The sequence below is a fragment of the Penicillium roqueforti genome (assembly GCF_015533775.1).
Source record: "Penicillium roqueforti strain LCP96 04111 chromosome Unknown scaffold_03, whole genome shotgun sequence".
Lineage (NCBI taxonomy): Eukaryota > Fungi > Ascomycota > Eurotiomycetes > Eurotiales > Aspergillaceae > Penicillium > Penicillium roqueforti.
This window is the reverse complement of record NW_024067567.1, coordinates 799,174-824,479: the sequence shown is the minus strand read 5'-3', so window position 1 is coordinate 824,479 and position 25,306 is coordinate 799,174. Positions and strand designations below refer to the sequence as shown.

The 25,306-nt window shown below is 49.6% G+C and overlaps 10 protein-coding genes across 10 annotated transcripts; 5 read left to right on the top strand and 5 right to left on the bottom strand.

Annotated features, from left to right (window-relative positions):
* Positions 1–369: 369 nt before the first annotated feature.
* On the bottom strand, positions 370–1,010 carry LCP9604111_2736 (uncharacterized protein; the record flags this gene model as incomplete). The annotated part of the gene is made up of 2 exons (XM_039070246.1): positions 370–826; positions 892–1,010. The coding sequence occupies 2 exons, from the start codon at positions 1,008–1,010 to the stop codon at positions 370–372; spliced, it is 576 nt and encodes a 191-aa protein (XP_038931488.1).
* Positions 1,011–2,862: 1,852 nt separating this feature from the next.
* On the top strand, positions 2,863–3,735 carry midA (putative cell wall protein; the record flags this gene model as incomplete). The annotated part of the gene is made up of 1 exon (XM_039070245.1): positions 2,863–3,735. The coding sequence occupies one exon, from the start codon at positions 2,863–2,865 to the stop codon at positions 3,733–3,735; it is 873 nt and encodes a 290-aa protein (XP_038931487.1).
* A 1,890-nt stretch (positions 3,736–5,625) lies between these two features.
* On the top strand, positions 5,626–6,558 carry LCP9604111_2734 (uncharacterized protein; the record flags this gene model as incomplete). The annotated part of the gene is made up of 2 exons (XM_039070244.1): positions 5,626–6,235; positions 6,344–6,558. 2 exons carry the CDS (start codon positions 5,626–5,628, stop codon positions 6,556–6,558), a joined length of 825 nt encoding a protein of 274 aa, XP_038931486.1.
* A 230-nt stretch (positions 6,559–6,788) lies between these two features.
* On the bottom strand, positions 6,789–8,096 carry pex19 (putative peroxisomal membrane protein receptor Pex19; the record flags this gene model as incomplete). Its single annotated transcript, XM_039070243.1, has 3 exons — positions 6,789–6,899; positions 6,962–7,821; positions 7,904–8,096. 3 exons carry the CDS (start codon positions 8,094–8,096, stop codon positions 6,789–6,791), a joined length of 1,164 nt encoding a protein of 387 aa, XP_038931485.1.
* Positions 8,097–9,544: 1,448 nt separating this feature from the next.
* LCP9604111_2732 (bZIP transcription factor) lies at positions 9,545–10,860 on the top strand (the record flags this gene model as incomplete). Its single annotated transcript, XM_039070242.1, has 4 exons — positions 9,545–9,682; positions 9,773–9,989; positions 10,050–10,529; positions 10,586–10,860. 4 exons carry the CDS (start codon positions 9,545–9,547, stop codon positions 10,858–10,860), a joined length of 1,110 nt encoding a protein of 369 aa, XP_038931484.1.
* Positions 10,861–11,695: 835 nt separating this feature from the next.
* stm1 (uncharacterized protein) lies at positions 11,696–14,309 on the top strand (the record flags this gene model as incomplete). Its single annotated transcript, XM_039070241.1, has 6 exons — positions 11,696–11,900; positions 12,865–12,944; positions 13,082–13,100; positions 13,237–13,404; positions 13,459–13,585; positions 13,694–14,309. The coding sequence occupies 6 exons, from the start codon at positions 11,696–11,698 to the stop codon at positions 14,307–14,309; spliced, it is 1,215 nt and encodes a 404-aa protein (XP_038931483.1).
* A 737-nt stretch (positions 14,310–15,046) lies between these two features.
* LCP9604111_2730 (putative glutaminase) lies at positions 15,047–17,702 on the bottom strand (the record flags this gene model as incomplete). The annotated part of the gene is made up of 5 exons (XM_039070240.1): positions 15,047–15,673; positions 15,727–15,857; positions 15,919–16,927; positions 16,979–17,378; positions 17,434–17,702. The coding sequence occupies 5 exons, from the start codon at positions 17,700–17,702 to the stop codon at positions 15,047–15,049; spliced, it is 2,436 nt and encodes an 811-aa protein (XP_038931482.1).
* A 1,796-nt stretch (positions 17,703–19,498) lies between these two features.
* LCP9604111_2729 (uncharacterized protein) lies at positions 19,499–20,645 on the top strand (the record flags this gene model as incomplete). Its single annotated transcript, XM_039070238.1, has 3 exons — positions 19,499–19,810; positions 19,888–20,046; positions 20,112–20,645. 3 exons carry the CDS (start codon positions 19,499–19,501, stop codon positions 20,643–20,645), a joined length of 1,005 nt encoding a protein of 334 aa, XP_038931481.1.
* Positions 20,646–21,117: 472 nt separating this feature from the next.
* dbp8 (ATP-dependent RNA helicase DBP8) lies at positions 21,118–22,768 on the bottom strand (the record flags this gene model as incomplete). The annotated part of the gene is made up of 2 exons (XM_039070237.1): positions 21,118–22,177; positions 22,266–22,768. The coding sequence occupies 2 exons, from the start codon at positions 22,766–22,768 to the stop codon at positions 21,118–21,120; spliced, it is 1,563 nt and encodes a 520-aa protein (XP_038931480.1).
* Positions 22,769–23,128: 360 nt separating this feature from the next.
* LCP9604111_2727 (anion exchange family protein) lies at positions 23,129–25,306 on the bottom strand (the record flags this gene model as incomplete). Its single annotated transcript, XM_039070236.1, has 5 exons — positions 23,129–24,009; positions 24,070–24,566; positions 24,619–24,706; positions 24,757–24,905; positions 24,981–25,306. 5 exons carry the CDS (start codon positions 25,304–25,306, stop codon positions 23,129–23,131), a joined length of 1,941 nt encoding a protein of 646 aa, XP_038931479.1.

Here is a 25,306-nt window from a genome sequence, read left to right as displayed (position 1 = left end):
TGGGTTGCATCCCTTGTTTAATCCGGAGAATGAACTTGATTTGAATCATTGACTTGCCCCTTCTACTATTCCCGGCTGTATTTGCAGTCAGGCTGGGATCCAATAACTGGGGCATATATATCGAGTTTCGGGATTGCTCTGAAGGATGCGCTGCAGTAACCTTGGCTACAGACGCAATCAAGATTCGTCGAATTGCTATATTTACATGTATATATTGTTGCTAATTTCGTGCTACTGAATCAATCAGCAAAGCAGATTCCAGCGTGTCTATTTCTTCAAAAAATATGAGAAAAAGTACAGTCGCGATGAATATCACTTTGAACCATTCTTATTAGTCTAAATGACTCGCCGAATACCAATGCAAGCCGATCATGCTGAAGCCGAACCCTTCCTCGGTCTTGGGGTCACTTTTCGGTGATTCACATCCAGTCGTCTCCTCATAACTCGAACTCGGGCCAGCTCAAGTGAATTCTTCACTCTAGCCAGAACACGTCGAAGGACAATTGGTCTGGCAGGCCTCCAGAAGACCTTCTGTATTTCCCGGGGGCTGGTCCGCATGAATATGACCTCAACCACCTGCAGCTTTCCGTCTCTCGGGCTCAGGCTCGGACTCTGAATTCGTTTCTCTTTTTTTTCGATGTTGGTAAATGCAACGAACTTGCGTCTACCAATTTGCTCGGTGTGTAGCCATTCCAGCTGATTTTCATTGCCGAAGAAGGTCACGGAGAGCATATTTCCAATGATGTTCAAATAATTCTCGGTGTCGTACTCATTGGAGATATCGGCATTGGAATCCATGTTGTTCTTGATTTTTCTGTCGGATAGACTAGTTCACGTTAGTATTCGTTGCAAACTTAAGGTGGGGTACAGATCAGTTGGGATGGTACTCACTGGGCGACAACGTGTGTAATATTCGAGAGATTGTAATCCTTGAATTTGCTTTCGTATCGAACGTCGAGGGCGGGAAGCGAGGTTGTGATATCTTCGGGAGAAGAGTGTATATCGGCCATGTTTCTTTTGAGTTGGGTAGACGGAGTGTGGAATAGAGTCGTATGGCATACGCTAATTTTGGATGTGCTAAAAGCTCTAAATGTCGAATGAACGCTGAATTTGCTGCAGATATGCTCAGTGGAGCTGTTATATGCAAGGTTAGTGAAGTCAAGTTGAAATACCAGACAAGAAGAATATATTTATATTGAGAGCTCCCGAGGAGCAAAAGGAACAACAAAGAGAGACTAGATTCATAGTGAAATGAATAAAGAAATCATAGGTCTGGAAACAGATCAAGTCGCACTATTTCCATCTCACTGCATGGCTATTATGGGATATTTGCCCTTTGTCGCCCTTGGCGAGGAACGAGAGCTGCCACTTGTTTTGAGCATAAAGAAAGATCCAAATATAAGGCTGCTATACTTTTCAATTATGCAGCGCTACAAGACGGAGTCTTGAAGTAGAGGCTCCGCTTTGTATTACCCCTTTGTTGTCAAGACTTCAAACAGCTTCTTGTCGATCGCTCGGCTCTCGAGATGCTAGGTGAAGGAATTCTTTGCATCTATAATGATGAGGTCTCGGTATAATGAATCAGCGGTAGCTTTTGCTAATCTCATAGGGGGAATGTTGGGTATCAGAAGCATCTCGACATCTCCAAATACCCTCAAGAGCCGGGACCATCATGTCGCCAATTTGACACATAGTGAAGGAATACTCCATTCAACTACTCCGTACTTAAGATTAGAGCTACGTATATGCGGGGACATCGAATAAGGGGAAGATTCGTAGTCAGTCAGTCAGTCAGAAGTAATAGTCGACTACTTCATTGAACTAATTTTACTTACTCCGCACATTAGCCTCAAATCTACGCAGTGAATGCGAAACGTTTGAGGTCAACCGGTCTGTTAACGCTTGTCGGAACGGGCATCGATACATCGCCGCTCATCCTAGGGCAAGAGTGAAAGAAAAACCCTTCTACAACTTGCATTACCGAGGTCTTCCCGAGGTCTTCCCAACATGTCTGACCTGAACAACAAATAAGCAGCCCTTAAGTGGTTCCAGAAGAGGCCGGAACCCCGAAATTCAGGCTGTCAGCGGCACGCCACATGGACCAATTGGGGTTAGGCGCAAAGGACTCCAGTTTCCAGGTCAACTCCGGCTGTGTCGGCTTTGTAAAATTAAGAGTCGAAAGGGGGTCCAGGTACTCGAGGGATTCGTGCTACCTGACACAGCACGGAAATCCCTGCAGGCTAGGTATTTCGCAGGAAGATGACAACCGTTGATTAGGCGACTAGTGGTGACAGGGTGGTATTGATGCAAGATGTCATACGGCGGCTTGATGAATGCCAATGATATGTGGAAGATCAGAGGCAGATCATGGGAGATGTGCTAAATATGGAGGGGGCAAGCGGGAAGCGAGGGGTACGTCGTCAGACCTGTTCCACATGTTAGATTCCTCTTTGGTGGTATATACAACATAGGTTTTGAGGTCATTCTGCTTATTCACTTATTCGCTGAATTCTCTAACTATGGTCTCATATGTATTCGACTGTGAAAAAAACCAAATCTAAAATAAAACATTTGCACCCACGGGACAAACGTCTGCGCGACCCAGTCGACTCCGTACCGTGTTTCCTATTGCAGGATCGGCCAATCAGCGGCGCAGGTGCCTCGGCGCGTGGATCTGGTCTGAGACTAGGGCGGCCCCATTCGGCCTAGCTCCCTTTCAAAGTTCGGGACAAACACAGCCCAAAGGCTGCCTTTTCGCTTTGACTCCTTTTTCATTTTCCTGCATATCCGACCTCTTTTATCAATTTCTTGACTTCGGGTCAAGTCCTTTCGTTCTGATACTCACACTCGTTATCCCCAACCATGCGTCTCTCCAGCCTCTCGCTCTTCGTCCAGGCTCTGCTGTTGACTGCGGTCGCAGCCCAGAGTGGGATTGTTTCCAATGTCGTGTCGGATCTCACAACTGAGTCCACTTCATCCACCTCTGATGCCCCGAAAACAACATCGACCGCTGAATCAACTTCCACAACCTCGGAAGAGACTTCTACAACGGACCCAACTACTTCCGCCGAGCCTACTAGCACCCCGACTTCTACCACCTCCACCGAGAGTACCACTAGCGCTGATCCTACCACTTCGACCACTTCGACCACTGCTCCTACGGCTGATCCTACCACCGATTCTACCACCGCTCCTACTACCGCTGCTACCACCTCAGCAGAGCCCTCCTCCACAGCGGAGGCTACCGTCCCTTCAACCACTTCCACCGCTGATTCCACCTCCACGTCGAGTACTGGAGGCGATAGCACCACTTCTCAGAGCACCACTACCACCCAGACCCCGGTCGTGAAGACCATCACCTCCTACGCGACCAGCGATGGATCCACCATCGCCAATGTAGTGACCACCACTTCCACCCCCGTTGCTTCTCCCTCTCTTAACGGCGACAAGAGCTCCGGCTCTAGCGGTGTGTCTGCTTCGGACAAGAAGATCATCATCGGTGTCGTGGTGGGTGTCGGCGGTGCCATCCTGATCGGTGCCCTGGGCTTGGTCTTCTGGAGAATCCACAAGAAGCGCAATGAGCGCTACGGCGATGAGGACGATCTGATGGGTGGCACCGCTGTGGGCTCCGGTCCCCGCGAAAAGGCCCCCAGCCCAGCCGGCAACACCCCCTTCAAGAACACACTAGACCAGTACCACAACCCTGGTCCCGTCAACGCGGCGTCTAACTTCTAGGTCTGCGTTGACTCGACACTTGTCGAAGTGTAAATCTTGTACGATCTTCATGCTTTTCTCAGGCGCTATGGACAGGGTATGCGAGTTCACGGTTGCGTTCTTCGGTTGCCAAATTGCTTCTCTTTTTTTTTTTTGGGCGTTTGACACCCCACTCCATTCATTCTAGATTGAATATCTGCGCATTTTTGAGCGTTTTTGTTTCGGCAACCACCACATTCCTTTTCTCGCGATCGCGACTCTCGATCCCTGCGTGACTGACAAAAATGCGGCACTACTTTTCCGTTCTGCCTGTTGTTCTATTTTTGATTCCCCGTATCTAAGCAATTAGTTTCGTCCTATGACGAACCTCCATTGTGCCTTGACCAATATTTTATTCATTTACCTTTTGCAGCATCGGACGTCACAAGTTGTATAGTGTTGATAGACGTGTGCTGCAAAGGTCCCTTCTATCTTGATCTGTATGTATGTAATTCAAGGCAAATGAAACCAACCAGTGAACCCATTCAAAGTATTATATGTCAACTAGTCCATAGGCATCGATCAATCCATGCCGATTAACATCCGCGTTGTTCCGGAATGCGAGATGTTCTCAGATTATACTCTAGAGAGAGTTATTCAGTTGTTGATGGTAAAAGACAATGTAAGAAACATTAAGGTCAACGGACAAGGGTATTGTTGAAGCAGAAGCTCTATAAGGCGAGTACAATGGTTGCATGAGGATCACTGCCAGTTTAGAGATAATCAGCATTTGGGTTGCCAACCCTAGCGACTAAGGAAGGTTTGAAGCAAAACCAGTGTGGACTTCCTATTTAGTGTAAGTTTCGACTATCTACGCTAGATCAGCCGGGTAAACTATAGAGATAGCACGATCTATGTACGGGGTACATGGTATCTCATCTTCCCCGCATCTAATCTACCATGAGGCGTTCAACGGGTATAACCGCCAAGAGATATGCGCCCGCTGCCAAGAAATCCGCTACAACCGCAATATGGCCTTGCGAAATTATTGTTCAACCAGCCAAGCAGGCAAAGTATAGGGAGGAGATCCTAAAATAAAGACCCCAAATCAAGCAAGAATCTAAACAATTATAAATGATGTCATTGAGGCGCCCAGCTGTGGACTTACGGTCACCCTGGGCATAAGCTGACTCGAAGGAAGCGTATAATGAAGTCCTTCAGCTGGTGTGGGATACATAAGTTTCTCCTCCGTAATATCATACTGGACTGATCCCCCTATAATAGATAAGCAGATCCAGCTCATCTTTCAATATATCAAAGAAACGATTCAGCTCACCCTTGCACTCTTTCTATTGGTTGCTTCCGCCCTTGCAAAGGATTGCAAGCTCCCCTCTAGCCTTGAAGGTTGTGACAAGCTCTCGTGTCCTGATAAATGTCTCGGTAATCGCTGGACAGTGGGGGACAATATTGTCATTGGAATCAGACTATCGCATCCCGATGTTCCCTCGTCCTTCGAGGAACCTTTGCATTGCTGTGGATATCATATTGGATGGATTGTTTGAAATAGGCAAACTGTGTTAAGTGTTATTAACTGGTTCATTGTCGAATATCTAGTATTCAAATCAAATCGTGAATCATGATGTATGGGCCCCGGCCCCTTACACTCCGGAGTAGAACGCGCTAAATTAGCGCGACTGTCCCAACAAGGACTTTATCTCTCCATCAGACCTCTACAACATACGGAGCAAGAATTTACCTTGTTCACTCTCGAGTCTCAATCAACACCATATACCTACATAGTAGCCCTGGAACTAAACCCCAATCTTGGAAACCACAAGAACCAACCGACGCATCCGACTTCCGCATCCGACCCACGGATACGCCAGAAACCCATCACCAACCCCATAACCATCCACCATCCACATTATCACAATGTTCGCAACACAATCCCCCCAAACCCCCTTCCGCCAATCCCACTACACCCCAACCCGCTCCTCCCCACTCCGCAAGCACAGCACCACCCCTCCACCGTGGACCATGTCCCCGACGCGCAACACCCAAGGCGCGTCGCAAAACACCGCACCAAACCCATTCAGCAACCCGCCACCGACCTTCAACATCCAAACCGAGCCAATCGCCCGACACACGCAAAACCACCAATCCCCAATCCCAGTGCACTTCAACGCGTCCGCCTCAGCCTCAACAACACCAACCTCAGCAAACCCATTCCTCATCCACACCCAAACACCCACCTCGCCGTCCTCCCCAACCCGCCAGAAACCAAAGTACGAAGCACGCTACGCTTCTACGATTGCGAACCCGCTTCAGGGTGCGGCGGGTCTGGCGCGCGCGAAAACACGGAAGATGTTCCTTAATCGCGTGCGCCATGAACGTGACGATGGACGCTTTGAGGCGCGCGGGGAGCAGATGATGCGTATGGAGCATCTTGCTGATCGGAGGAGGTGGGAGGAGAGTATGGCGAGAGATGGGGATGCTGTTGTTGGGTTCGAGGAGGAGGTGGATGAGGATGATATGCTTCCCGGTATGTTTTTTCCCCTGGTTTCATTAGGTTTGATTTGTGGATATATGTATGCATTGAAGATAGGGTGGACATGATGAACGGCATCTGCTAACGTTCTGGTTTTGGTAGATGATGCTGATGCCCTTGATGAGTTTATATCTCAGGAGGAGGCTATGGAGATGGCTCTTTGGGAGACGCAGAGGGGTGTTCCTGGGAGGGTTGAGGAGTTACAGTCTAATGGGACCGGTGTTCCATTTAGTGATGATGAGTATGATGATATCTTTATGGCATTGTCGGAGCCTCAAGGGGGTCAGTCTCAGTCTCAGGATATGGATATGTCGTGAGCGGGCTAGAGCTAAGGGTTAAGTGTTGATTTTCTTTTGCGAGGCATTGCATTGGGTGGCGTTTTCGGTCCATTTGGGCGAGATCCGGGTATGTACATAAACTAAACAAGGGTATATCGACGTGGGTTGCGCATGAGACGGACGATGTATGAGTGATGGGAAAAAAGCAAACCTTGGCATCAAGGCGATATCTTCCTTTCAAGCTTCGATCATACATTTTCAAGATCATATCACTGCTGTGGGCAATCAGGCACTCCGCCAGCTCCACCCATCGCACCTCCCAAGTCCTCCATGAGGGGATTCGAAACTAGTTCATCAGGCGGGCTTCCCGCCGCTTGCATCTGGAGACATAGTCAGTAAATGAAAGAACCAAGATATCTCGATTCAAATATAGTAAACTCACCTCTTGCATTTTCTCCCACACATACTCTCGACACTTGGGATCATCATCCGAGAACCCCTTCTCCTCAAACTTCCCCACAATCTGCTTGACAACCCGCGCCTGCGTCTCAAACCGCTCCATATCCTCAGCCGAAACCTTGCCACTGTTTTTATTCTTCTCAATCCACGGCCCGAACTTGACGTCCAATTCCTTCATCGGCTCATACAGCATCTCCTTGTTGGACAGCTGCTCCATCATACCCAGGAACATTTTCGACAGGTCTCCGTCTTCGCCAGCACCCGATGCCCCCGCCTCAACCGCCTTAAGCAGCTGTGCTAGCATATCATCTGAAATATCGTCTTCATTACTTACCGCGGCGGTAGCTTTATCACCACTTTCCTTCATGCGGCCCATTGTGCGCTTGATAGCGTCGTTGAACGAGTCGGCGGCTTGCTCTGCGCCTACGCCTGTGCCTGCAGTTGCCGTACCAGAGGAGCTCTGAGTGCCAGGAGCAGCGATGCCAGCCGCGGCTGCAGCTGCCGCAAAAGTCTCTGCCGAAGCTCCAGCTCCAGAACCGCCCTCCTCGGCCATCACGTCGGCGAGGAGCTGCTTGAGGAAATCACCTGGCGGGATCCCGCTCTCTTCGAGCTGTTTAGCAAATACATCAGCGCCTTGGTCGACAGTTGCTTGGAAGTTGGGATCTAAGCTGCTCCCGGCGGCCGCGCCTGGTCCCATCATGCTCGCCATCTCTTGTTCGAGTTGCTTGAGGAAGGCATCTTCGTCGAAGTCTGTGGGTGAGGGATCCGAGTTGGTGATGGCAGAGGGTGCGGGTGGGTTTGCAGGAGGGGCGGGTTTGGGTTTGTTGAAGTCATCGAGGACGTCTGTAGGTATGAGTATCTGTTCACCCTGGAGCGGTGCGGGGGAGCGGGGGCGGGGTGAAGAAGAGAGGCGGGTATGTGTTACCATCTAGCTCATCGAATTCCGAGTCTTCGTCGTCATCTGCAGCCGCTTTCTGCGATTGTGCTAGTACTGGTGCGGGTTCAGATGCAGGTGCAGGTGCTGGTGCGACGTTGGTTTGTGGCGCGGGCTGAGATTCCTGTGTGGTTGCGGTGGGAGCCTCTTCGGGGCGGTCCTCGGTGGGCAAGGAGGTAGCCATATTGCGCAAGAAGAATAACCTAAGCAAGTATGATCTCAATTGAAAATATGGCCCGGTCGGAGTTAAGCTTAACTTTGAGGTAAAAAGAAAGTCTGGAGATGAGGTTGACATGTGACGGGTGTTTGGCGGGGTGCCGATCGCCGAGGTTTCTATGTATTTTGCCAGTCCTACATAGGCAATGTTGTGTACTACTATAGTATAGTCAACTATATGATTTAGAAGTGAGGATATTGATTTACTTTCAAAGTCAAAGTCACCGTTCTCTATATTGCTATAAGGCAGATCTAATCGAGATCGCCAAACTCTGTCCATGTACAAAGTACCGGCATATAGAATAAGATCTAGTTCACTACTGCATACCTAGTTAGCATCTCCAAATTGTACGTAAACAACCTTCTCCGCATCTTCCCATGAGATCATCCAGAATATCCAGTCCTTGGCATACCACCCCCCGCATAATTTCAACCAGGTTGTTCCATGCGAGAAAAATCTGCAAGGCATTCCAAGTCCGGGGAAGGTGCGTCATCCCACGATGATCGCCCATTGGTCCCCGAGGGAAACCAGTCGGGCGCCTGATTCGCTTCCAGGTGCCCCAATGGGTCAGGGTCGTAAGATCATGTGGCTTCTGGATAGGGCGGAAGACACCGAAGCTCCCATAGCGGTTATAAATGGGATGATCTGGTATGCCGGTATCGGCTATACGGGTTTGCGCATGACATGCATTCAAGGTTCTGGGGCAATGTTCTCAATCATTCTCAATGTGTTGCAACTTGCAGGCAGTTTGCAAGTACAAGCTGCAAATGCAATATACAATATTGAATATACTCGTCTTTTTAATTACTCCGTACAGCATACCGTGGAACTGAAACACCCCCCCACCACACAACCTTGGTGGATCATACATCCGAGAATAAGGCCATTCAACTAAACGTGGAACCACCCAAAAAAAGCCTTTTCTTCCCAATCCAGTTAGAAGGTGGAAAAAAAGAAGAAAAAGGAAGGCGAGAAGAAAAGAAAAAGAAAAAAACGAAAAAGTCAAAGAGTCCAACCTGGGCAGGTACGCGAGAGCCCCTCCTGACCGGACAGAATTTTTCTTTCTTTTAGTCAATTGTTTTACACAGGTATTTTCTGTTTCCTCTTTTATCTCAATTCCTCTGACTCTTTCTTTCTCATAATTCGGTTTTCTTTATGTCACAACTTGAACTCCCTCTATCTCGCACGTCCCTTCTGAGTTAGCCGCGCGTGTGTGTCTCTCTCTTTCCCCTTTTATCCTTTTTATCCTTTTTCTTTTTTTCTTTTTTCTTTTTCTTTTTTCTCTCTTTTTTGCCGGCCAGCAGGTCCGGCAACGCGGGGAAAACTGGCTGTGTCTGTTCCGTGTGCGGAGGGCCGCCTACAGGCTTGAATTAGATTATATAATGGTCTCGATGGTTGACCATAGTGATATGGTCATGGACTCAATCGCGCCTAAACATGAACCCGGTCCTGATGGCTCCATCAGTTCCGCCGTCTCAACACCAGATCCGGAAGCCGAACCCTTGACCCAGGATGCCGCGCAGACTCAGAAGAGGAAGGGAGGCAGGAAACCTGTACGTAACATCTTCAACCTGGGGGGCCCCGCATTCCTCCTTTGTGTCACAGTCTTATCTCCTTTGCATTGTATACTAACCCCCCTTCAGATATATGCCACCTCCGAAGAGCGAAAGCAGCGCAACAGACAGGCCCAGGCGGCCTTCCGAGAACGCAGGACGGAGTATATCCGTCAGCTAGAGACCACCATCAAGCGCAATGAGGAATCTCTGCAGAGTCTGCAGCAGAGCCATCGCAGCGCCGCCGATGAATGTCTAATGCTGCGGTATAAGAACTCCCTGCTGGAGCGCATCCTCCTTGAGAAAGGTACCCCTTACCCTGAACCTCCGGTCCAAACTTCAACTAACTCCCAACCCCTTTATCCAGGCATCGATGTACAAGCCGAACTACGTCTGAAAACAGGGGCGCCGGGCGCCCCTCTCAAGGCAAACCCTATGCCCCCAAAGGCACCTAATGTGGCAGGGGGCCGCCCGAACCAGCGACACCCTGCAGGTATCGCCTCGAAGCCCGAGGCGTTCGGCATGTCACAGCGGGAAGGCGCATACGGGATCCCGTCACCGCAGTTCCAAGCAACACCGACCTCCCACGTTTCATCGCCCTCGCACGCCAAGTCCCCCGGTTTCGGCTTCCAGGGCGCCATGTCACCTGTCGAGGCCGGACGGCCCCAGCTTCTCCCCCAACCCCGGTCTTTCGGTCAGAGTTCGCCGCCGGCAATCAGTATGCCGCACAACGAACCGTCAGACCCCAAGGCTCAATCCCGTGGGGGAGCTATGGGGCCCCGCGGTGCGCGGGTCGCAGCGGCTGCTTACTATCCTTCTCCATTCCAGAAACACTACGATCAGCTCGGTAAGCCTCTCTTTGACTTTGTTACTTAGTTCTTCCCCGGCTGACCTTTCAAGCAGAGCAAGAGTACGATGCCCAGGCCGATATGGTCGACGATGACCACGATGGCTCAGCATCTTATGTCCCTGGGTACACCCCGCAGTCCGTCGCCTCGGGCTCCCACATGTCCGGTTTCAACCAACCACCAGGCGAGGGCACACCCAGCGATTTCGGCAATGCAAACCAGCTCCTCGGCCAGTACGAGCCGATGATGGACACAGATCCGTTTGGGTTAAGCGCTAGCATGCACTTCCCCACACCGTTCAATTACGAGCACAACAACTCGAGACAATAAACTAAATTTGTCTACATCCTTCTCTCTTATTCTCTTGTTCTATATTCATATATCCGTCCATCTTATGTGGCAAATGACCATCTCTTCCCTAAAAGTTTGATTTGAGCATTCTCCGGCGTTGTGAGGGTTTTGATACCAATGTTCTCCCCTGGTCTTCTCAGAGGTATATTATGTTACATTTTGTACATGAATCGAATCTTTCCATCACGGCAGTCAGCAAATGTAACTTACATTGCATATTTCCAATCTACTAAACCTTCAACGCTCTAGGATCAATGATACTCGTATCCCTAGTAAGCCCCGCAACGGTCTTTAAAATCTCTTTACGTCGCAAACTCGCCTGCGTTGCAGTGAAGCTCTATATTCATCTTCCAGGATATAGAAGATATTATAGTTACTACTGATTTATGATGTGCCCTGTGTCTGCTGGAGGACTCTTTGCCCGAGGCCAATTGGCTTAGCACCATTCTCATTTTTGTATCAGATACTACATACGCTGCAAAAAATACGATGTGAAAGTCCCTGAGTTAACCCATAAGGCACTTTGGATATTCTAATCATGCTACTTGTAGGCGAGCTAGAGGGAATATCTAGCTTGCTACTATGGAGTTAAGTAAACAGTTATGTCCGAGTTGTACATGGTTCTTTACTCGATGGCTCAATCTATCAAACGTCATGACATCGCTTTCTGTATAGCTTTCATCATATTCCATTGCATTCTTCAAGCAAGTTGTATACATTTGTACTAGGGAATCCCTAATTCCCCTGGCTTTCACCTTCTACATTTTAAGTTTCGTCAACCTCATTCCCGATCCTTTACACTCTCTCGTATATCATGACATTCATTTGTACTATGCACGTCTTCGTACCTAAGGACACCGACTTCACTGGCAGAGCAGTTGTCAACGAGCCCATAGCCGCCGTTCACACGGTCACAGGCCTTGCCTGCTCCGACGAAGCTGCCGCTGCCTTGGCAGCGAAAGACCTTAGAGTACTCCGAGGTTCTTTCCGAGACCTCGAGATCATCAAGCAAGGAGCCAGTGAGACAGATGGTTTAATCAACCTTGCATTCGATCACGACTTCAGCAAGTATGCGTAGAGCTGCCTTGATGAGAAAGAGACCATCGAAACTATAAGCTCGGTCCTGATAGGAACCAACAATCCTCTCATCACCACCTCTAGCACCTTGGGGCTCAAGCTATTGCTGAAGCTATTGGTCAAAGTACAAGGTCTCCCTGCTATATCAAAACCTCTTGACGAAGCGGGAAGTCTTAACAGCTTCATGTCTTTTGTTATGAACATTGATAACTCGACTTCATGCAGAAAGACCCAGGAACTCCTTCGCTGGAGCCACTTGCCGGAAGCTTTTGGATGGTATCAACGCCGGGTTTATGCACAGAATTGAGGAGTTGTCTTTCGCAACTTTTGGGGTTGGGCATATATCAGGACCGAAATGCATACCCAAGGGGAGAAACAAGGACCAATGCGATTGCCAGCCAAATGATGCAGCAATCCCCACCCCCACATGTCAACTTAAATCCAAACTTATCCATCCTACCTGTGCTATGGATAGCTCGGTGATTACATAGCTTCGCAAGGCTGGGAGTACGCAGGTGTTGTCCACAAGTCAGATCGACATACTCCACCGGGACATGTCCGCTCTGTGGAAGCTAATCAATGCATTACCATTTGATATACACACATAGTATCATATACAGAAAGGGTGAATATAGTACGTCCAACAACGAATAAACCCAGGTATACTCCCCAGAGCAGCCCTTGATGTAACGATTACGTAAGGTACCCTAAGCCCTAGACTGCGGGCAGCCAATCAGCAACCGCGGGCATATTCGCTTAGGAACAGAAGCCGCCTTTCCTGATTAGTCACCTTACACCCTGCAACCACAAACCGAGGACCTCTCTTCACCCTGCTCATTCATCATCATCAATCTTGACAGGCCGGATTCCCTTGGGTTCTGCCTTGTGCCCCGTTAACTCCTCTAGACCGATTGTCTAAAGTTGAGCGCCTCCCTCCGGAAGGTCTCCGAAACACAACAGGCGTCATGGCGGACGTCCGGTCCAAGGTACGCTGAATTGGAGCTTTCCTGCGCGCTGCTAGTGATGCAATGCTATATGAATCGCGATCTGGAAGCGATTTGCGGGGTTCAACGGATTTTTTTTTATGTTCATTAACTAATTCGAATTGTTTCTTCTAATATAGAACCTCTACGAGCTTCTGGGTAAATTTCCCCTCCCTTGAATACAATTCTCGGCTATCTTTTCCGACGACAATGAGCTTTTTTCCTATTCCGAACAATCCAGCTCTATTCGCATCCGTTCTTCGGCCGACTGATCGCTAACTTTGCCTATCACCAGGTAACGACCCAGAGCTCGACCCCAGCAGACCCGCTCCTCCCCCCACCAAGGCTATCGACCGCCCCGTTGACCGATCCGGAAAGCGTGATGCCCCCAAGGAGCAACCTGCTCGTCACAATGAGGCCAACGCTCGCCGTGGTGGCCGTGTGACCGCTGGCAACGAGGCCGGTATGTGGTTATAAGAATCGGGTTGACGGAATAATTGGACTAATAAATGGACAGCTTACCGTGACCGCAACGCTGGCCGTAACCACAACCGTGAGAAGCCCACTGACGAGGCTGCTGCTCAGCCCGCCCGCCGTGGTGGCCGTAGCGGCCGCGGTGACCGCCAGTCCCGCACTGGCCAGACGTAAGCGATCCCTCGAATGAACGAATCAACCCGAAAGGAAAATCATGAGAACCATGAGATTTCGTGAGGAATTATACAAGAGTGACCAAACTAACCCGAATTATACAGCGACACCCGCAAGCAGGTCCAGCAGGGCTGGGGTGCCGATAGCGGCGAGAAGACCTTGGACGATGAGCGCCAAGGCGAGAAGATCGCTAAGAAGGAGGAGAACGAGCCCCAGACCCCCGTTGAGGCCGAGGAGCAGGAGGAGCCCGACAACTCCAAGTCTTTCGCCGACTACCTTGCCGAGAAGGCCCAGCGCGAGACCCTCGCCGCCAAGCCCGAGCGCACCGCCAACGAGGGCACCAAGCTCGACAAGAAGTGGGCTAACGCCAAGGAGCTCGCCAAGGAGGAGGAACCCTCCTACATCCAGCCCTCCCAGGAGAAGGCCAAGCGCGAGAAGCAGCGCAAGGAGAAGAACTTCCTTGACGTTGACCTCCGCTACGTCGAGCCTCCCCGCAGCGGCCCCGCTCCCCGCGGCCGTGGCGACCGTGCCCCCCGTGGTGACCGCCCTGCCCGTGGTGGTGAGCGCAGCGAGCGTGGCCGTGGTGGCCCCCGTGGCGGCGACCGTGCCCCCCGCGGTGACCGCCCTGCCCGTGGCGGTGCTGCTCCCCGTGGCAACGCCCGTGGCCCTGCCGGCCCTACCGTCGACGAGAAGAACTTCCCCAGCCTCGGCGGCAACTAAATTGCCTGACCTTGTCGGGAACTCGTGCTCCCAGGCACGGATATTCTTTATCTTCCCGACTCTTTCATCCCTTTTCTCCATCTGCTAGGTGTGCAAGTTCACCCGGAGGTGGTATTTATTGTGTCGCTTCATCTGTGATGGTTTCTATTTTCTCTTTCATGGGGATTGGGCTTGAGGGGAGTTTGTGGGATGTGAGGGATTATCCGTGCTCTGTGGATGCAAAAACTGCCCAGATTTAAGTTTTTTCTTTTCTCTTGGGAAAAGACATATTCCGGGTTGGTCTTATATGTGTTGTGTGTGTGTGTTTACATTTGCCTTCGGTGAGCAAACGCGAATTGGATGACTGAATTCGACGGGCCCATGTAATTTGAATCGATCCAGAAGAAGTCAACCAAAAAAATAGGAACGCAAAATCTTCAATTGAATTACGGGACATGTCTGCTTCTTATACTTTCAAAGAATTACTATCTCATAGATCTACCGGTGGGGTTGTACATCCAACAGGCAGGTATACGCTTTTCGATGTATCGACGGGCTTGCATAGGAATAGACCAAAATCGGGGTTTTATATAACCTTGGATTTACCCAAGGCGCAGAAGACTTAACCCTATCTAGGTATGTACTAATGATAAGATAGCCAAAGTTGCAAAATTCGGGCCCAGAAACGAGAGACAACCGATTTACTGTGTCAACAGCCTCTCCATCCACGACCCCTCGCTGTGACGAAATGCAAACGTCTACAGCTCTCCCTCGCCATGGCGGTTCTGCCCCGACATGTCGAATTCTTTCGCGGCAGACTCGGCACTCTGGGCCCAAACCGCCAAGGTCTCCTCGTCGACTTCGTCGAGGAAAGACAGGCCAGGCATGGCCTTTCCACCACAGGCACGTTCCAACGCTAGGAAAGCAAAATGGCCACCAATGACAGGCCGAGCAAAGAAGTTCGGACCAGGGAAGCCCCCGTCACCCTCCGTGTTGTGCAAGTCCGTCAATGGACGATCCGTGGTGGTCTCATTGACCCAGCGGGCGACAGAATCGAGGATCTCTGTACGCACAGCCTTAGAGGCGACAGCCATTGAGAAGAATTCCCAGTCTGTCTTGGTGTACATGTGGCGGCTGTCGAGGGGCAGGCCGTACTTCTGACGCACGTAGTGGTACCACACAGACTGCTTCTGGTAGATATGACGAGGAACAAACCCAGGCGAATCGGTATCGGTACCCTCTAGATGGAAGCAGAGCTGGGCATCGGCGTAGAGGTTGTAGATCGTCGTCCAAGAGCCATACCAGTCGTAGGCAAGCTTGGCATGGGAACCATCTCGGGACATGCCAAACTTTTCCCATTTAGTGATGTAGTCACGGGCGACTTTCTGCGGGTGTAGTTAGTCAATCTGTCAATGCACAGATAAAAGACGGCTCGTACCTTGAAATGGGCAGCGTCAGCATCGTGACCAGCTACCTCGGCGATCTTGCTCATGGCGTTGATGCCCACAATTCCCTTGAGAGCCAAATTGGTCTGCAGAGCCAGCCAACCTGCAAAGTCATCGGTTGAGACTGTTCTCAAAATTAGCTTGCATGAACATACTATCAGAAAAGACAGAGAAATTGTTCTTACGCTGGTTAGCAGGCTCAAGAGAGAACTCTACCAGATATCCGGTCCACTGTTTCCAAAGGCTATAGCTTCGCTTCACCCATTTCTCAGCTTGGTGCTGGCCCTTACTACCGCCACCCCATTTGCTATCTTGGTGAGCAATCCCAGACAGTACCTGTAGATTGCCAAGAGGGAAGAGTCCAGAAGTCTCGCCTTCAGAGCTTGACGAGGGCAATCCCTGTGTTGACCAAATGGACGAGGCCGCGGTAGGGTCTTCATAGCGGAGCGAGTTCACAATAGCCAAACCCATAATGAGGATGTTACCACACTCTTCAACCGGCATGTACTCGTCCTTCCCGTCAGGATGTCCGGTAGCATTGGGGAAGTGTGTACCCAAATCGTGCATCGCATACTTATTGGGGTATTGGCCGCTCAGCATGTGCTCGATAAGCGGCTCCAAAAGGTACGCCAGCCATCGGGGGTTCGTGTACAGGAAAAAGGGGAACGCGGGGAAGATGACATCGATGGTTTGGAAGTTGCCATTTGAAGAGATCTCCTTTAGGAACAGGATCGGGTCGTCCGGAGTTCCTGAAAATGTAGTTGCGCCCATGACCTGCCGCGCACTAAGGGCAACGATGTCAACATAGTCATCAGCTCCCGACAAGTACGCGTCATCTGCCACTTGCTGCGAGTAATTGGATGCTAGAGAACTAGCTGCAGCGTAGTCCCTGTAGTGGAAATCCAGGAGCTCCTCCGTTGTTGGGTACCAAGATTCCCACAAGGGTCGCATCATAGTGAGCCCGCGAGATGATGCATACTGAACAACGGGGATTTGGATAAAAGCGAGAGTAAATGTGACGCTGTCGTTGTAGATTTTAGATGAATGGCCTAGGTGGAAAGACTTGGAGAACGCAAAAACCGGCGCTCGGTCCTGAATAGCACGGAATTTATCATCGTTGGTGTTTCGCAGAGTTCCAGAGCTAGCAAAGACACGGCGCACGTCAATCGCATCTCCAGATTGGAATTTAGCACTCTGTATTGTGATTAGCTATAGATCAGTTCATTTTGACAAGATCGGACTTACAGATGGTCCAGTGAAATGAAGAGTGCCCCATTCCGCACGGTCGCGAATCTCTGTGAGAAGAAGCTCGTTCTCCCTCTGTACTTGCCATTGATTAAGTGTAAGGTCCTCGTACTCGGTTTTCAAGCTATCCCATTCCCATTTGATCTTGCTACCAGTATCTCCGCTAACCCAGCGGCCGTCAACATCCATATAGATGCTGACGTCGACATCACCTTGCACATCGATTGTGACATAGGAAGCCGGGATTGACTGACGTAAAGTCGAAGTTGGAGTAATAGGTGAAAGGAATGAGATAGTAACGTCTAGAGGGTTTCCGGTACCAGTGTCAATGTGGTAGGTTAGGTTGGTCGTTGAGGCATCGTAGTTCAGGCCGAGGTAATTGGGAAACTTGGTCTTGTAGCTGTAATTTGTTAGTTCCTAAACCTTTCATATATGAGTAATTTTCGAATTCATACCCTGATTTATTATCCAAAGACTCATGGGGCTTGCCCAGAAGAGGGTAGACGGTATTCTGGCTTGGAACGTGGGCCATCAACGAAAGTCCCACCTCCTCCCCAGTATAGAACATAGGCCATTTTAACCAAGGTGCATCCCGAGCATTTGCGAGCCAAGTACTCAGATATGGATTTCGTACGATCAGGGGGATCACAGGCGGAGTGAGCGTAGATGCGGTGCTAACCGATGCCTGGAAGACAGCGGCCAGGACCACGAGCGACAGCTGCATGGTCACACTCTGGGCGAAGGTGACACAGAATTCGGTCCACGATACAATTTATATAACAATAATAGTTGGGGTTGTGTAACGAATGTACTGAAAAAGTTGTAGTAATGTTGGAGAAGAAGAAAGGTTCAAGGGAGGAAGCCGAATGCGGGGGAAGGATCAAGGATCAACATAAGTCATTCCTCGGCTTTTGGGAATAGTGAGATGGGCTTGAATTGCTCTGGTAATTACGGCTTTTCTTTTGTTTAATCCTATATCTTCTATACAATGCAATTCAAGTCAGCCCTGAAGAGTTCTCCTTTTCATCCCCCGATGATGTCATGCGGAGACAGTACTATCTAATCACAGAGAGAAACATGCATACTATGCCTATTCCGGATAATATATGTACAGTATAGTATAGGTTCATTGAATTGTAAAACATGGGCAGAGATCAGTCAAGAGTAGTAGTGGTAGGTTTGAAAAAAAAAACGATGTTATCCGCGATCTATACTGGAATGAAGGACTGAAACCACCAACATCCACCCTCATGAGTACTGTGTCCTATTCTGTCTGCATATTCATTAAGGACATGGGAAATGGTTTGATTGGGAAAGCAAGTTCAGGTCATTGCCATATCTCAGGTGTTGTTAATATTGTCTGTCTTGCATGGTTATATAGTTGCTATAAATAGTTATTCCTATTAGAAACGACATTGGGTCAGTTGTAGGTGTCTTATGTTATGTATAGCCGACAGGCTATGGAGAGGTTTCTATTAGGCAGAATGGAATTCCTAAGAGTCTAATACTATGTAAACTTATCGAACAAGCAAGAAGCACCATAGGGCAGCATCGGGTACTCCGTATATCGTTGAGACGTGACAATATGTAGACTAATAAACCAAGATTACCTACGACATCCCTGTAACTTACGGGTGGTAGCATATAGAAAAGGAACAAAATGAGGCTAGTCATGCACCTAGATGCATGGATTCTATAATATTGTTGGTCACAAAGGCATTGTTCCTCATGATATACCTCTGCCATGGGCTATTCTCTTTCTTCAAGATGATTATACTACTACATAGATATTGTCCATCCTGATCCCCGCAATCTTGTTCTTAAGCGAAAGTATTTCAAATAATATCACCTTTTCTGTTTTTCTCTTATAATTTAATCTTAGACCGCGTCCGTGGGGTCTCTAACCCTTGTGGATCCAGGACACGAAAAGCACTAGACGCGCCCAGGCTAGGATTGAGAAATTGATGTGTGACAGTATTATAACCCTTAAGAAAGAGTCCTAGAAAAGTGAAGTGGAACAATTGAGACCTGAAAGACGTGGAATCTTCAATATCAAAAGGTTTTATAGGGGAGCATCGAGAAGGAAGGTCAATTTTATACGCGTTTATAGGACACCAGTCTAAAACATTCTAAACCAAGCCATTCCACAGTATTAACAGTATCAAAACACAATTGCAATGTCCAAATCGAAATGCAAACGCGTTCTCAGACACGCCTGTGTGGAGCCCCAGTCCGTGCTCTATACAAGGCTAGTAAGTTATCGACCTAAACGCGATCGACGCGAGGACCGTTTTTCTTTTCCCAGTTCGACTTTCTACCTACTTCCTACTTTCTACTTGCTTTCTATATCTTAGCTTCCCACTTACCAATTGTGATAACCCTGGAAGTTGCAGTTCTCTTTACATATCGTATTGGTTCGCGTCAGACTTCCCCGCAGCACTTCCGGATTCTACCATCTCAACCTTCTATTCCCCTCAATACTCCCTCGGACTCACCTGTGCACTATTCGAAAGCTATATAATGAATTCAACTTCGGTGCAATTCAGTCCTCTCAAGGACGGACGACAAATTCTCGGCGAGAGAGACTCAAACGCGTGTCTGCCCCCCGCCACACACGCCAAACCGTCATTCCCGACCATTGGGACCCCGGTCAGGCGGATGCCAATTGCTACCTCACCTAAGAAGCTCCTCCCCTCTCCTATATTTGCAGGCCAAAAACGGACACGGGATCAAGTGGATGACAGGGGAGAACTTCTCGGACACGTGCAGGCGCGGGAATCCTCTCCGCAGCTCGGCGTCCAATCCACCGTAAAAGATGATATGCAAAGCCAGGTAAGCCCATGCGAGACAGACAAAGAAGTCCCGGGAATGACCAGTCCAAAGCTAACACTGTAACGCGCGAATGATAGCTCATCCAAACCCCGACACCACAAAACTCACAATCTGAATGCGGCCAAACACAAGATCTAATGGACATCGATCGATCTTTCAATGTGCCTAGCACCCCCGAGCAAGACATGCATAGCGTTACCTTAGACTCCGACGCGCGCAAAAAGTTCATCCAACAAGTATGCGAGCCATGATCTCAGTATCAAACACCTTCCCCAGCGGGCAGTTTCTAACAATTGAACAGAAAGCAAGCCTTCTCCGATCAAGACTACAGAGCGCGATGCGCAATGTGACAGACCACCAATTTGACCGCCGGGTCTCTGAGCTAGAAGCACACAGTCGTAAATGCCCACGGCTCTCACTCTCCGTCCTCGCCACGCCACCCCTCTCATCGCGCAAACAATTCACATCTTTCTCATCCTCGCAAATAAAGACACCCCGCATCGGCTGCGCTGGCTTCATCTCCACCCCCTCCCACAGCACACCCGATCTTCCAGGCCGACCTTCGCCATTGTCTTCCAGCGTTGTTCAGCAACGCGCAAAGTCACATGCCCAACGAACACCGCCTCGTGCGCTCGGCTCCCCAGTGCAGCTGAGTAGTCCTCCAGCTACGGTCATTCGCCGTGAAGCCGATAGGGAAACAAGCATGGGCCCAAGAGCCGAGCTTATGGATGATGTGGATGCTATGTCGCCGTCACAGCGAGGCGACGCGGTCGATGGGCTATTGAAACTCATGAGTACGACAGGCAATCAAAGCTCGGATGCCTGGACTGGATGATTCGACCGCGTTTTCTTTTTTTTTGTGTTTTGTCTATGCTGTCTGGGCTATTGCTTACCGTGTGGAGCATGCCCGAGTGGATTCAGTCGCATTACAGTGGATAGGAGCCATTGCCAGAGCAATGAATTGCATGATGTATAGGGCCATGACAAACATATCGAGGTTTGTTGATATACAAGTATTGGTCCGAACATGACGGGGTAATCCCATTTTGGAAGCATGCAGCATTATTAGAATAATTCGTCTATATGTTGCGATCAATGATACCATTTTTGCATTTGAACAGTGATTAGTTCTCGTCCTAATTCTAGTATACAGATTTGAAACCAATAGCAGTGCCACTTCCTAGGCAGTACATAAGACTCATATTATCAAGTCATTGAATGTTACACTACAAGTCCCAATCCAGAAAAAGATCGCTAAATATATCAATTGATTCAAGGCCGACAGCATCTATCTAATAACACGCCCCTCAGCGAACCTTCTTCAACTTATTACGCTTCCGTCCAAGGATATCGCGACCCTCATCAATCTCACCCGCAGCCTCACGCTTCGCAGCGCCAACATCCTTGAGCAGACTGGTTCTAACAACACGACTCTCAATATTGACACCTTCCTGCGCGAACTCCTCCATCTGCCTACCAACTCGCTCCTCAATGGCAAGAACGAGCTCGACATCACGCTGTCCAACAAGCGTGGTAGCCTCACCATTCCGTCCCGCACGCGCAGTACGACCAACACGGTGTACATAGTCATCCGGATTCCGGGGCACATCGAAATTGATAACCAGCTCTACGGACGGGATATCAAGACCACGCGATGCAACGTCCGTAGCAACCAAGACACGGGCAGCGGTGGCTCGGAAACGAGCCAGGTTAGCTGTGCGCTCGGATTGCGGGAGGATACTGTGAAGGGATGTGATGCGGTGGCCGAGGCGGCGAAGAGTGCGTTCTAGCAGATCGCATGTCTTGGTATGGTTGCAGAAGACGATGACTGGCTTAGTGACGTTTATTTCGGTGGAAAGCAGCGCGTGCAGGAAGGCCTCGCGGTGTGTCATGGGAACCTTCAGGTATGTCTGCTTCAGGGTTGGCGGAATCTTGCCTTGATTTTCGGTGCCGATCTCGGTCATGAAGATCGGTGGCTTATTGCCTGCGGCCGGCATAGATTTCAGTGCCCGCACTTCGGCGGTCATGGTCGCCGTGAATAGCAGTGTTTGACGTTCGGCCGATGGTGGAAGGGCTCCGAGACATGTTTCCACGTCTGGTAGCATGCTTCCCGGCCCACTGGCTAGCAGGCGATCGGCTTCATCGAGAACTACCATTTTGACGCGGCGGAGACCGGCCACTGTGTCGTCTCCGGACGTCTTGATGTGATCGGCGAGTCGGCCGGGTGTTGCGATGACCACGTGCGGCCGGTTCGCAAGTTCAATAGCCTGCTTCCGCATATCCATGCCTCCAACGACGAGGATAGGCTTCATATTTTGCGGCGCGGAAACGGCCCTGAACTGTTCATAGATCTGGAGTGCAAGCTCACTAGACGGAGAAAATAGAGTCAGTTACCGAGGATGAAATAAAGACGAAAGATAGAACCTCTCATATCCACTAGGACATTGAAACATACCGAGTTGGGGTCAAAACTAAAGCGTAGATCCCGAAAGGATTCCGCGCCCATTGCTGCATAATCGGAACTGCAAAGGCCATGGTCTTTCCGGAACCAGTGCGACTTCCACCAATACAGTCTTTCCCTTTCAAGATCTCAGGAATGCAAGCCTTCTGAATAGCAGTTGGCCTTTTGATCGCCATTGTCGCCAACGAAGAGACAAGCCAAGGTGCGACATCTAATTCCGAAAAAGTGGACAGCCCGCTCTGTTTACCAAGCTCAATTGCATCGCTAATAAGAACCGGATCATCTTCCTTCGATTCAGGCTCCTCCTCTACCTCGCCCTTCTTCTTGATACGAGAGAGGGTGGGGAGCGGCGCAGGCGCGACGTATGAGTCGTTGGAAGACTCTGAGAGACGGCGGCGCTTGGGGGCTCGGTCGTCGACATCGGGTTGTTCAACATCAGAGTTATCAGACACATCGGAGTCCTCGAACTCGGGGTTCTCTGTGATCGGGGGCGCCATCTTCTTTGCGACTGTCTATCAGGACGAAATAATTTTGTGGCAGAAAAAGTTATCTCTAATAAGCGGTGGGAGGTTGCGGGCCTGGTTTATAAGGCACTGTATATGCATCAAATGACCTTGGAGAAAATCCCATCGTATTTAGTTAAATAAGTAGGGTTTCAATTAATACTTAATAGACATCAATTGGTTTTGAGTCTGTGGAACAACCGATCTATTTGTTTAGTCGCTGCCGGAGAAACTAGACATCAATCAATATTCCAAATTGTTCATCGAATGGTGTATAATAGTGGTGAGAACGAAAACATAACCAAACATAATTCGAGAAACTTTTTATTGCCACATAGGCTATAGTAGCACCATTTAGTCCGCCCGACTAGCTGTGCTTCTGCGCGAAACCCGGGAGGCGAGCTCATACGCCTCACCTCGCTCTAGCTCATCCTCTTCGACTGCAGACGCCAGAGAAGCTGAAGTTCGGTTTCGTAGGACTCCGTCATCTCCACTCGAATATTCCTCCTGGGCACCACTAGCTATTGCTTCATCGTAGTCCTCCAGTCCGTGGGTGCCACCGACACTTTCCATGGTGAATGGACTAGCTGTCGGCCCATCGAGTGCTGCAAGCTCCTGGCGGGAGAACCATTTAGGAAGCAGGAATGAGCGCGCCGGGATTAGGAGGAGAATAATAACAGGGAACCCGATGGCAGCGATGGTCTGAGTGATAGCGAAAGTCGCACCAAAGCCAAACAATTCAAGAGCGACGAAGGCCCAGATGGCGAAACGGCGCTCGATTCGCTTCAGAGGATTCGACGCAGAGGTAAACTTCTTGTCCTCAGCGAGGAAAATCAGTTTTTGCGTAATGCCATTGCCTTGTAGAGCCTGGACACCCATAACAAAGAACAGACCAGCCATGACACCCTGTGGAATCAAGTGGAGCACGATGAGGAGGGGTCCAGTCATTGTTCCGAGGGTCAAAAGGCCCTGTGCGAAGTTGCTAACACGCTGCTCTACTATGTGGTCTGTAATCCGGATAGCTTTCCCCTTATTTGTATCATCTTCGTCTGCGACCTGGCGAGTGACGCAGAGGGCGGCAGTGTGGAAGGGGGCCTGGGGAATCAGACCATTGGGGAATGGTACTCCCAGAAGTCCAGCTACAAAGGTTGTGAGGCCGAGGAGCCAGAGGTCCCAGTGGAAGCCAGCTGGCTTTCGAAGAGGAAATTCGGTTCCTTGGGCAATGAGAGATGACACTGGAAGAGACGTGTCAGCCATACAAATCTACTGTAACTTGATCGATGTAGAATACTCACCATTATGATCAAAATAAAAGAGAATTGTAAGAAGAAGCGCAAATGGGATGGCAAGGAAAATATCCCCAACACTGATATCCCAGAACCGCACAAGCCAAGACCGGTCACTTGTAGGAAAGAAAGCTTTGCTAGTAGGGAGCGTAGCGACATCAACATCTCTCATTTTACCGATGTAGACGAAACCGGTAAAAAAGATGATGGTCAAAGGTGTACCATAGTCCTCAAGAAATTTCCGAATGAATCGCTTGAAAAGATGGCCGTTGCCCAGCTCTCCACAGATCCATGCACACATTAGGACAAGTAGTGCAACCATGATACTCAGATAAGCAGAGGTCTCTCCAACAGAGCCCCATTGTCTAGTGAGAACTTGAATGCCCTTCTGAATATAGATGCAAGCAACGTAGAATCCAAAGATGTCGCACGAGAACCGAGTGACATAGGTCAGGGCGTTGCAGGCATTAGTGATGGCCAGTATCCAATGCATAATCAAAGACCAGCTATTATGGATGTCAGCAAAGTCAATGATCGAAGATGACAAAGGAAACTCACATTCCAATCCAACACATAAATGCAAGATACGGTGTCCCTCGAGGAGCCATGATATCATAGACAGTATAGTTGAACACAGTGATGGGACCTACAATCCTCAGTTCAACTTTCCATGTCCATATATTCCAGGTTTCTTACCAGTGACTCCGACAATGACCAACGGTTGGGCCGCAAAAAGCGAAAATACAAATGCACCAAGAACGGAAGCAAGTAGGACTTCATTAACGCCATAGCTTTGACTTGTCTTCTCGAACATATCCAACGAGAAGGCCAAAGCAGGCAAGATACTACACTGATTGTTAGCAAATGAAACAGTGCGCCGGAGAAGAAGAGGTTGATTTAACCAATCAGAGCAAGCATACTTAGCAAAATACATATAGACCGTAGCAGGCACGACACGATAATCCCATGCATCAGTCCAATCGCTCCAATAATATGGTGCTCTGCGCTTGACGTCGTTGACCATTCCACGGAACAAATGGACGTGCCACCATCGTTCCTGGGCTGAGTGCAACCCCGTTGTCGACGCACCGCGATGCGAGTTTTCTTGCGGGCCGTCTTGTCGGTCAAGAGACTGGTCAGACTGGTGTGCGGTACCATGATCAGCTCTGCCTGAGCCCTTTGAGCGCACCGATGATAGCTGTTGCGACTGCCAAGAAGATTTCCGCTGAGCGGACGTGGAGTGCAT